General features: G+C 34.1%; 1 protein-coding gene across 4 annotated transcripts; it reads left to right on the top strand.

Moving 5' to 3' along the window:
- Positions 1–3507: 3507 nt before the first annotated feature.
- LOC118048792 (uncharacterized) lies at positions 3508–8974 on the top strand. 4 transcript variants are annotated; one of them, XM_035058602.2, is made up of 6 exons: positions 3508–3697; positions 3779–3860; positions 3937–4043; positions 6126–6160; positions 7298–7385; positions 8658–8974. In XM_035058602.2, exons 2-5 carry the CDS (start codon positions 3858–3860, stop codon positions 7363–7365), a joined length of 213 nt encoding a protein of 70 aa, XP_034914493.1. In that variant the 5' UTR covers positions 3508–3697; positions 3779–3857; the 3' UTR covers positions 7366–7385; positions 8658–8974. The 4 variants fall into 4 exon arrangements, with proteins under 4 accessions (XP_034914493.1, XP_034914494.1, XP_034914491.1 ...); XM_035058603.2 differs by lacking the exon at positions 8658–8974 and adding an exon at positions 7851–8616; XM_035058600.2 differs by having other exon boundaries at positions 3510–3697; positions 7298–7395.
- The last annotated feature ends 3709 nt before the right edge of the window (positions 8975–12683 follow it).

A 12683-nucleotide genomic window follows, 5' to 3' on the forward strand; every position in this document is an offset into this window, starting at 1 on the left:
TCTCTCTGTGTTCTTCATTTCCTTGCCTCTTCTGCTTGGCTCCTGAGTTTCTTTCGGCATTCTCTTGAATGGGTTTTGGTTTAGATCAAGAAAATTCAGTGGCACAAATTAGTCCATGCAAAGCCTTGACAACCAACGGTGTTATTGTAATCTGTTGTCGTTTCATACAGGACAGAACTCCATTGTCGGGGCTCAGGATCAACTAAAATTCTCTTTTGCCTTTAGCCTCTGCTTGGCGGCTCCCGGAGCAATTGCAATTTGCAAGTGGACTTGTCGGAGGACAGACTGTCCGTTGGAATTGGAGTCGGAGCGAATATGATGAAAAAGGGATCCGATTCCATTTGTGTCGAGGTTCCAAGTGTTTTTACTGTTTATTTAATCATTTTAAACCTTATTAAGCAAACCTAATTCTTTAACCTTTAATTTTATTTTTATAAATAACAAAAACTTGATATATATAATTATTATTTTGATATCATATTTCAATAAAAATATCTAAGTTTTTAATTTTAATGTATGATTAAAGTTTAAGATATAGTTATAAAAATTTGATAAATATATCCATCGATGATTATAAATTATGAATATGTAAAATTAACATGTTGTGTTAGTTGATATCACATATAATATCTATCTGAAACAAAAAAAAAAAAAAGAAGCTAAAACTAAAACGGAAGGTAAAAACATTGTGGCCAAAGGCTTACTTTATTATTCATCGGTAGTGTAATTATTACTTTGTTTTTTTCTAAAAAAGTAAATGAAATTTTTTAGGGGTAATTCAGTTTTTACATGCAATTCGTTAGTTATTATGATATTGACCGGGAAATATTTAGTCTTTTAACTTTTTAGCATGATAAAATTACATAATTACCTTTTTAAAAAAAATTAAACTACCATCCAAGATCATTTTCATTTTTTCTTCTTATTTAACATAGTGAGATAACAATGATATCTTGAATGATATCTTTTAAAAGAAAAAAAAAAAAAAAAGAAACTCTCGTCCAGTGAATTTTTTGTTTTTTCACTATTTTTTTTTTATTATTATATTTATGTTGACTTAAAGGAAAATTTAATCTTTTAATACATATAAAATATTAAAAAAAATAGTTGATGCATGCATAGTACATTAAGCACTTCTTTGCTTTTGGGTGACATGTGCAAAGACTTACTACAGTTAACAATAGGTTTTCTTGGTATATTGGATTCATCTGACATGACATTCTAAACTCTAGTTTGGTACTGATAAACTTTATTTCCCCTTTCTTTTGTCTCTTCACCTTGGTTTTCATGCGTGACATTTTATAATTTTAAACAATCTTAAGAGTTTCAAACCAATCCTTCAATTTATTTTTTCTTCATATTTGATCTATATTCTTTTAATTATTATTGTTTTTTTTTATTTGAAATGGTTTATATAATTGAATTTGTTTTTCAATTTTATCTTCTTTTAATTTTTTATCTTTTAGATTTGGTTCATGTTCTCTTGGTTGTTGCATATTTTATTTTGGATAATTTTTACTTATGATTTCATCATCCTTCAATATTTTTTCCTATGTAAATTGATTCTTCTAATTTTTTTTTTCTTGCAATTCCTTTTGTTTTTATTTTTTTTTTTATGATTTCACCCTTCAATATTAAATTGACTGGGAATTGAGTTTTTTAATTGAATTTGAGTCTATAATTTTACAGGTTGCGAGTTTAGGGGATTAACTAGGTTTAGAAAATTCACATGGGTTTACATGGTCCACCCCTTTTAAGCTAATTTGTTTTCTATTTCATCCTTTAAAAGTTATTTATTTTTCAATTTTATCCCCCTTTTTTTTGTTATATTTAGTTCACACTCTTTTTAATGTTATTTGTTTTGTTTTAATGATTTTTTGAATTTATTTTTTTTACAATTTTATTCCCCTTCAATTTTTTCTTATGTAATTTGATTCTCATTTTTTTTTTTTTTTGCAATTCTTATTGCTTTGGCAATTTTTATGAATTTAGATTTTTTTTTTAATGATTTTATCCTCTAATATTAAAATAGGTTGAGAATTGAGCTTCTTTATTAAATTTGAATCTAGGATTTCATGGGTTACAAGTTGAGATGAATGACCTCGATCTAGGAGGTTCACCCGAGTTCCCTTAATTTTTTTTGAGCTAATATTTTTTCACTTTTAGTCTTAAATGTTTGTTTATTTTTAAAACTTTATCTTCATTCTTTAATCAAACTCGAAGTCAATTTAGACCTAGTCAATGCCCAACATGTGTTACCATCTTTTCATTTCACTTCCTGATTTTTTTTTTGGTGATTTAAGCTTTTGACAGTTCATTATTTTACATTTGCGTTAGAGTTATAATGGTTAAAACAATGACAACATTGAGAATTGTCGAGATGACATTGACAATTGTGAAGAGGGAGTTGTTAAGTGTGAGTGTTGTAACGATTCAAGGTACTAGGAAGATGAATTATGGGCATGGAGTCTTTTAACTCTAGCTTGGGTTAAAACAACGACGACATTGAGAATTTGTTGTCTAAGTGGCTTAGGTTTGACAATCCTATGTAAGTGTATTATGGACCAAGACATAGTTCACAATAGACTTTCACAATGAATTTTCCAAGCTTTGAAGGCTTGGGATGAGGCTAATGTTGTTTTTTCACATAAAGTTAAATTATTATTTTGCCATTTGGTTGAAAAAATTAAAGCCCTAGTTATGGACATATTTCAGTATTTTTCATAGGCTCATTAGTCATTAAACGTTTGAGCGGGAGTATGGTAGTTTTTTCACGATTATTTGCATAGTAAAAATAATATTTTACCCCTAAGATTAACAAAATTAAGATCTTTTGTCTAATGATTTTTTTGACATTACACAATTTGTTAAATAGTTAAAATGCATCTTTAGCCCTGGAAAAGAAAAAAAAAAAGCTTTGCATATGGAAGTTTTTTTTTTGTTTTTTCACACTATTTTTTATGTAATTTTCTATAAATTTAAAAAGCTATGTTGGATCCATGTTTACTTAGATCTGACAAACAATCCAGATTCAAGGCTCTTAGACCATGCATCTTTAGCCCTGGAAAAGAAAAAAAAAAGCTTTGCATATGGAAGTTTTTTTTTGTTTTTTCACACTATTTTTTATGTAATTTTCTATAAATTTAAAAAGCTATGTTGGATCCATGTTTACTTAGATCTGACAAACAATCCAGATTCAAGGCTCTTAGACCTTGTATAATTGTCAGACCTAAGGAATTTGGGTCTGATATGATTATCAAACCTAAAACACTTGGATCTGACATTAGTTTTAAATTCAAGGTGTTTAAGTCTGTGCTTGAGTCTGATATAATTGCTCGACCTAGATTACTTGAGTTTGATAAAAAAAATTGAGTGAATTTTAAAAATTAACCGTAATTAATTAAATTTAATAACAAAATAATCTTCATAATTTTAATATTTTTTAAAATTATATTGATTCACTGCGAAAGTACATAATATGTCATTGCATGCTAGACACCGAATTATTTTTTAAAATATGTTGCTTTACCATTTTTTGGAAACAAAAAACTCCATTCACTTACCGAACTGATATTTCTGCTGCTGATAGCCCGTTACAACACCTTTTGGCTTTGAATTGAAGCAAGAAAAGCGGTTCCTCGCGGTTTCTTATTAACGACTTTTCTGAAGATCCATAATTTGGAAAATTTGCTGCAAGGTAATCCTAACTCAAATTTCTCTGTCGCAAAGCCCTAATCTAATCTGCCCAAACATTGATGCTGTTCGTTCATTGATTTAGTTTGCTAGGCAGCTGCACTGTAACTTTTAGATTTGAAGGAAGAGAAGCCATCGGCGTCTTCAAAAATAAGAAGCAAGACATGGTAAATTAAATCAAATTTTGTTATTGTTAACCTGTTATTTCTGTTTTCTTGACGTGGGTTTTCTTTCTTTTTTCAGTCTGCACTGTTCAATTTCCATTCGTTTCTGACAGTGGTGCTGTTGGGGATTTGTACATGCACATTTGTGAAGATGCACTTTCCAGCAATCCTTGAACAGAGAAATGGGTACGACCATTTTTTTCACTTTTTTTTATTTTATTTTGTTGGTTTATTAAATGTGTAGGGGATGATTGAAGAGTGTATTGCTGATTGCGTTAACTCTAAAAATTAGTTGCATTGTATTGCAACATTGTCTAGCTATGTATGTAGTTTAGAAAACTTAGATCATGTAAAGTTTGGTTGTGTCGGCTGTTTTTTCCCTCTTTCTTTTCTACATTTTTTAGAAATCTAAGATTATGCATATACTTTTGTTTCGGTTTTTTAATGAAAATTTATGTTTTTGATAACTAGTTTCAAGTGGGTGGCACTAACCTCCTGAATTCTATCAATTTTCACCATCAAATATTACTAGGTTTCCATCAGTCATTTTTTATGCTGTATAAAATAGATGCACATATAACTGAACTTCTCTTAGCTTTGGACACTCTTATCTGCTAAATCTTCTCATTTAGCATGTGATAAGATTTGCAGAAATGTAGTGGCACCAGTCTTTTGTGTAGTTTTAGCATAACCCAAACCAATGATAGCTTAACAAAGATGAACTGAAAGTCCATTGGATCTTCCAAACTCAATAATGTTACTGGATTTACAATTTAACCATCCCCATCTTGAAACTGTTATGCTGTTATATACTCTTGCTCTCTATTAGGTTTTACATTTTCTTAATGGTCTTCTAAGCCCACGGTAATTATTTCAGGCATGTTAGCATCCAGCAAAAACCATAAGGTTTGAAGAGGAAGTTTCAATCACCTAAAACCACACCTTTTGAAATGCCAATCACTATAGCTTGTAGTGTCTGCACAAAATAAATGTTGAGCCTTGGTGATGCAGATTCTACGAGGGCACTGTCCAAGGGACTTCTAGGGTCTAAGATTCACAGAGACTTTAGATCTATAGCATCAGTTTGAAAGCATAAGGCCTGCTCAATGCACAGTGCTATTTCTTAAGTCGTGCTATGTTGTCCTCAGTGAAACATGTTTAATAGCAGTGCCCAACCTGCTGATTATCTGTTCTTGTGGAGAACATTTTAAATTGAGTCTCTTCGGTAGAGTAAACTTCAGTGAGTGGAACATGAGAATCCCCATTACTTCCTTTCCACCAGTCAATGGGACATGACAAAATAAGTGGGGCTGTTAACATGTTGGGAATCGTTGGAGATGGCTCTGGCATCTATGCCTCAGCTAACAATTTTATTTTATCCCTGCTCCTGGTGCTGTGAAATTGGTTGGTATCCAATCCAAAACAAGAGGTGAAGTAGGAAAAGACACTTCTTTTTTAAAGCACTGTACATTAATTTGTTCTGTTCAAGTTCATTCATGTAATAACATTGTATGAAAATGGGAGCACTTGATGTATAACACCTGATTCCCTGAGCTTAAAAGTCTACCAATGACCATGATAAAAAAGAAAAAAGAAAATTATAAATGACAACTTCGACAACCATCACAGATACCATAGCTAATAATATAAAGATACCATAGCTAATAATACGCTGAACACGACCCTGTTTCACACAAAACAAGATGGTTTGGTTATTGTAGAATCTGTTACAAGAGATTAGAGAATTGCTACCGTAAACAAAGCGACAACCAAGAGAGCAGATTTTATGTGCTTCCAATTTTCTGTCATCATCCAATGATCATAGCATTTGGAACCTCATAATCAGGCATAGGTCATGGGCATGAATGAATGATTACTCTTGCTTGAAGATAAAGTAATTGTCATCCTTGCTTAGCATGGGAAAACTTATGCCCAGTCCCCTCCACATAAAACAGCAGGGAGGGGCTTTCAAAATCTCTGGAATATTACCACTCCTAGAAAAAAAGTATCTTCTTTATCTACGTGCTTAACTGAGTGTATTATCCTAGAACTTTGTGAAATCAGTTATCTCTAATCCTCCAGGTCATCATCTGTTCTCGTTTCTCCCAAAATACATGTGATTATACAATCGATATATTCTTTTTCTATCTATGTATGGTGCGGGTTAGCATTGTAAAGAGATAATTATATTCACAGGGGTTTTGTTGGTGCGTGGCTAATATGTATCGATGATCATGGAACTAATCAGTGTAATATACTTTTTGACAGATTTCGTGGTTTCTTTTGGAAGGCATCTAGAATAGGTAGGCTTCCTTACCAAGATTCCTTACCATCAATTAGTGGAATATTCTTTAGCTTTCTTTGGGCATAACATCTCTTTATTTTTCTCCATTTTCAATTAGTTAACAGCATGGATTTAATTTTTCAAGAAGCCTTTTATATATATAACGAAGTATATAAAGAAATCAATATTGTTGTATATTATTCTAACAGAGATGAAGTGTCATATGGAACATTTGCATATTGGACTTTGGATGCAAAAACAAAGTTCCCTAACAACATTTTTTAAAAGGGGAAATGACCCAGCTTGTTCGTATTTAATGGGGTAGGAGAGGAAGAAGGGATAGAGGGAACAAATAAGAAGAAGAGAAAAGAAGAAAAAAATGGGTTTGGTGCTTGTTCTTGGCTGGATCACGCGACAGATCACACCTGATGATTTTACTAGAAAAAAAGTCATCATAAAGATAGATTGGAAACTCACTTAATATATAAGGACATAATTGGCTCATTTAGGATATAATGACAGATTAGGCACTTACCCCATTATATAAGGATAGGCTGGGCCATTTCCCTTTTTAAAAATTAACAAAGTGCATGCAAGATAAAAATAATAATTTTATTATCAATAAATAAAATGAGGGAAATTAATCATGTAGAGGGTTAAAGTATCCAGGTATTGGTTCACCTGGTAAAAGCTGGGTGTGAATAGGGATAGGACTCATATTAAGGAGAAAGAGATACCGGCAGTTGTAATTTGATGATTCTGGTAGGGGGATGAAGGAGTATTGGAGTGAAAAAAAATGGAAGGGAATCTTGATAATTGGATCTCGTAGCAGTTGGTGTTAATCAAAGTGGGTTTCTGGCATGGTTACTAAAACTTTTCAAGTTCACAGCATTTGGATTTGGATTAGGATTAAAAATCAAGTTTAAATGTTTTAACTTTTAAGTTAGTTACTGTGAAGTTGTACATTTAATTGTTAAAACTGTGGAGCAATATTACAAAAAATCCTTATTTAGTTGGTGTTGCTATGAAACTAATGATCATGCAAACCATGAAGAAGAAAATTAGAACAGAAAATAAATCATTATAGGTCTTTGGCAATTCGGGATGTGATCAACTGTCTGACATTCTGGTGCTTTCTTTGGTGATGCTGAAATAGGTGAACGTTTGAGCCCCTGGGTTGCTGTAGGATGCTTCACAATGGGCGTGTCGATAATCTTTTTCTGAGATAGAAATTTGTTGCCTCTGTATGTGGAAGTAAGCTCCATCTTTCTTTCTTGTGGGTAAAATGTCACCCATGTGATGAAATTGTTTATGTGATTAAATTGAATTGATAAAAACTGTTTGGCATCATTTTAAAAACTTGTTTTCATGCATTTGTTTGGTAAATGTCTATTGATGGTACATTCTCTTTCATAACTGATTGATTGCCAGATTCTGAAGCACTTTCTGCTAAAATTAGTTATAGAAAAGCATCGATGTATGCCATATCACCTTGGGCTCTTTCTTTTATTTTGTTGAAATTATGTCATGCCTTGAGCAGTGGGAGGGGATTTTAGAAAGTGATTTCACCTGAAAATTTTAATTTCTATTGCTGTTAGGTATGTGATAACTTGTGTATGTTATGCAAAAGTAGTCTGAGACTTGCTCTCACTCACTGAACCATGCTGATGTGTGGATTTTTTCTTTCTTTCTTTCCCTTTTTTTTCCAGACTTCTTTCATCTATACATCAATGATCGAGAGAGGCTGCTGCTAATGAATAGAGGAACCCTGTTTTCTGCACGTTTTGAGAAATTAGAGATTCTGTATTGATGTTTGTAATTTGTTACAAACATAATATTTATATTTTATGCAAACAGTATAGTTTTGAAGAAGACAAGGCTGAGAATACTGGATTTAAACTGAAATTAGGGCCGTAGGGGGCTTAGAGCTGACAGGCACACAAGCTATGATATAAACCTGGATCTTATGCTTGAATTTCCTCAGTACTAGAACCTTCCCTTCACCCCAATGAATTACTGATATGATCATCCTCTTTATGGGTTTCTTCTCAGTTTCCTTGTTTGTGGCACCGATCATCTCTTCATTGGTTGTCTCATCTTCTGCTCCGTGATAAAGAGGATAGCTTCTCAAAAATGCCCTTCTGTTGCTGTAATCTTCATCACGGAAGCTCCTTGTCCTCATCCCCGTCCCATTTTCCTCCATGTCTTTGCAATCCATGCTTGTTATGTTACTGATTGCAAAGCTGGTTTTTATAGGATTGCGTTGAGAAATAATGAGAGTAGGGTGGCTGGGGGAGAGGGAGAGAATTGTCAACATAGGACAGGATGATTCTGGGAGTAGAGACATAGGAGTACGATTAATTAATTCAATCAGTGAAAATGATTTTGGGGTGTTGTATTTGGCTTTTAATATAGTCCAGATGAATAGTCTCTCTTCAAATATATTTTATCATTAATATTTCTCTTTGGTTAGTATATTTTGTTTCGGTGTCCTCGCTGAATTTCTTGATTGATAGGTTTTCCTCACGCAAGGTGTTGATGACATCCTCGGACCCTTCCTGTATGCTGCTTAACCGAGCTTGTCACCATGCGCAGCAGTCTGCTATAGCAACAACTCTTAGATTATTTCTTTATTTTTTGTCTGCCATGGATCATATCAGTTGAATATGCTCCTCATTTTCTTTTTTCTTTTTTTGTCTGCAATGGATTTTATCTTGTTTTAATCCAAGAAATATGGCGTGGAAATTGAACAGAGTAGAAGGTTTGAGGTGACAATTTGGAAAGTATTATGTATTCTCACAATTTAAATATTTGCGATGAAATTTTTGCTGCATCCGTAAACTCATTTAGATTACTCAACACGTACTTAGCACGCACACGGCCACAAGACAACCTAACCCTATCATGGTTAGGAAAGTGTAGATTGTCTCTGCTGGTATATATTGCTATCAAAACTTCTGCAAAACATATAGACAATCATATCTGCCATTATTTCAGTACTATTCTTTATATCATTTCATCCTTTATTTATTGTTTCCTGAAAGCTATGATGCCTGTAGAAGACAGAATAGATAGTTTGCCGTTAGGGGGATCTACATCCATATGAACTTTCATTTTCAAGTTACTGCGCAGGAATAATGATATCCCCGGGAAGGCACGTCAAAAGCATAGACAGAGTACCAAAATGACAGAACAGGTTAAATTGTTGATGAAACGATGTTGATTTGGTCAAGGTTTAGCAATGAAACATTAAAAAGGTAACAAATATGAGAGTTGAATTTAGCTATTTAAAAAGTCACGACAACTTCATCAAGAAAACTTTATCGGGAAATGGTTATTTTGGTTCGGTTTGATTTTTTATATAAAAAAAATTAAATTAATTTTTTTTTTAAAAACGAAAACCAATTCAAACCGGCCAGTTTTAATTCGGTTTTTTATGATAAAAGCCGGTTGAAACTAGCTTGGCTCGGTTTTTTTGATTTGGATTCAGTTCAGTTTTTTCGATTTCAGGCTTATAAAACCGAACCGTTCGGTTTGTTCAAAATTTTAATCGGTTTTTTTAAAGTTTGGTTTTTTTGATTAATTTTTTTTCCATTTTTTTTGGTTTAATTAGTTTTTCAGTTTTTTTACTCACCCCTAACTCCATCAGTGAAATTTAGAGAAAACAACTACCATTGCTTAATTATATATAGTTTTTATATGAACCTAGACTTTATTAAGAGCAGCTCACACCCTTCCATAGTAATTTTACATGCTTAGTGTTTACTTTAATCATATATCAATAACTTATTTTTCAATCCACCTTTAAACTAGTTTATTTCTAAGGATTTGCTCCATATTGATTTTGACGAAAGATATTTAAAAAATTAGGAAATACAAGCATTCGTAAGTCATAATATAATAAATATTAATAATCCAGCCTATAATTTAATTATTATTAATAATAATATATTATTATTTTTATTTTTAATTAATGTAGGTATTCGAGTCAGTTTGTATTCGCAAGTCATAATATAATAAATATTAATAATCCAGCTGATCATTTAATTAATTAATAATAATAATAATATATTATTATTATTATTATTATTATTATTATTTTTAATTAACATGAGTAGCCCGTTTATATATGCTTTCGACTAATTTCATAAATAATAAATCTCACTATTTTAATTTAAGCAGATCTAATGGACCGGTTGTTTGACATCAAAGTCCAAAGCCTAAAGCGTGGGCTAGGCCCATAATAATCCCAGGGACTTGAAAAAAGAGGCCCAAAGAAATAAAAACCTATCAATTTATTAATTAATTCTAAAAATCCTAAATCGGTAGGCGGGCAATTTTGATCGACGGGGACGCCAGAGGCTTCCAGAGAGGGAGGCTTCGTCTCCGCTTTTGACTATTCGATGGTATACCTCCGCCAGAAGCGGCCACGGGAGGCTTTCTCCCCATGCGGAAAGACTCGACGCTGTTACAGGTGAAACAATTAATGAACCGATTTGTATAGGATGGTGCAGGGCAGGTTGGATGGTGTTCTTGATTGCTGTAGAAGAAGAGCAGTCAGTTTTACTGCTTAGCCATGGAGAGGGAAGATGATAAAGGGTGGGAAATGGCGTGTTGAGGGAGCTCCTTAATTCTAGGAATTCAGTCATATTTTCATTGTAAAATTTATGTGTCCTGCATGCAGTCTGTTACATGCTTATATTGCTAATAACGGGTTCTCTTTCTTGTAACAGAATGAGCCCTTGTAAAACGATGCGTATGACTTACCGAAACGGTGAGTTTAAAGGAAATGAAACGGTGCGTTTAACTAATAAAATGAAACGATGCGTTTAACTACTTTGATTCACATTCAACAGTTTATTTTTGATGTAAGCCCGCCATTCTTTCCCTCCAGTTCTTCAGCTTGTAACAATTGCTTCCCCTAGAAACCAACCTTGTCCTCAAGGTTGAATTGTGGAAATCTGAGCTTTAAAACTTCATTGAATTCCCAAGTGGCATCTGCAGGAGGACGACCATCCCAGTGAATTAGCACTTGAGAGACCGCCTGATTGTTCTGTCGAGTCATTCGCCTGTCCAAGATAGCTCGAGGTTGTAATGCTGGTTCCTGATTCACCATAGGCAGAGATTGTTGCACCACCCGATTACCCACATGCTTCTTGAGTTGGGAGACATGGAATACAGGGTGAATCATGGATGTTGATGGCAATTCGAGCTTGTACGCCACAGCCCCTACTTTGGCAATTACCTGGTATGGCCCATAATATTTAGCTGCTAATTTTTGAGATGCTCTGAATGATGTGGTCTGTTGTCTGTATGGTTGAAGTTTGAGATACACATAATCATGAATTTCGAAACTGCGGTCGCTTCTTTTCTTATTTGCCATTGTAGTCATCCTGTTCTGTGCAATTTGAAGTTGTGCATTGACTTGTTGAATCACTGCTTCCTTAGTTGTTAGGTAGTCATCCACTGAAGCTACTGCTGAGTCTTTAGAGAAATAGGGAATGTGTAAGGGAGGAGGGAAACCGTATAATACTTCGTAGGGTGTCATCTTGGTGGCCGAATGGTAGTTGGTGTTATACCACCATTCGGCTAAAGGCAGCCACTTTGCCCACTGATTTGGACGTTCCCCAGTCATGCACCTTAGGTAATGTTCTATATATTTGTTTACTACTTCAGTCTGACCGTCGGTCTGCGAGTGATATGCTGTAGAATGATGTAGATTGACCCCTTGGTTGCTGAATAATTCATTCCAAAATCTGCTAATGAACACTGGGTCTCGGTCACTGGTAATTGTGGCTGGTGTCCCATGCAATTTATAGATATTATCCATGAATGCTCTAGCAATGATGGTTGCTGTATAGGGGTGGCTGATGGCCACACAATGAGCATACTTACTAAAACGATCCACCACGACCATGATCACATCTTTTCCCTCGGATTTGGGTAGCCCTTCCACGAAATCCATGCTAATATCAATGAAGGGAGCAATAGGAATAGGCAATGGTTGGAGAAGTCCAGGACTGGCCACATTCTCATGCTTGTTCCTCTGGCAAACAATACATTCTCGCACATGCTGCCTAACGTGTTTTTGTTGCCCTTTCCAGTAAAATAGATTGCTTAGGGTCTTAGAAGTCACTGTCATGCCTGAATGACCACCCACAGCTGAGTTGTGAAACATGGAAATAATCTGACTTCTGAGTGCCCTGTTATTGCCCACGACCACCTTCCCTTTTCTGTTCAAATGGTCATGAACCCAAGTGTAATGTGGGTGGGACGTCGCAGAACTTTGAAGGTCCTTGAGTATAGACTGTATAACTGGATCATTAGCATAAGAACTTCTGACCTCTTCCATCAATGTTGTAGAGATAGTAGATGTAGTTAAAGCAAATAACTCTTGACTGGGAATCCTTGATAAGGCGTCAGCTGGTACATTCTCTCGTCCCTGTTTGTATTCTATGTCATAGTCATAACCCAGTAGCTTGACTACCCATAGGTGTTGAGCTGGCGTGGTCATTTTTTGGTGAAGAAGATATTTGAGGCTG

The sequence above is a fragment of the Populus alba genome, chromosome 10 (genome assembly GCF_005239225.2).
Source record: "Populus alba chromosome 10, ASM523922v2, whole genome shotgun sequence".
In the NCBI taxonomy this organism is placed as follows: domain Eukaryota; kingdom Viridiplantae; phylum Streptophyta; class Magnoliopsida; order Malpighiales; family Salicaceae; genus Populus; species Populus alba.

What these genes read in the sequence shown, in the direction of transcription:
- LOC118048792 (XM_035058602.2), top strand. An exon ending in ATCCTTGAACAGAGAAATGG is followed by an intron (nt 4,044 to 6,125) that starts GTACGACCATTT and finishes ACTTTTTGACAG; the next exon opens with ATTTCGTGGTTTCTTTTGGA. An exon ending in TTGGAAGGCATCTAGAATAG is followed by an intron (nt 6,161 to 7,297) that starts GTAGGCTTCCTT and finishes ATGCTGAAATAG; the next exon opens with GTGAACGTTTGAGCCCCTGG.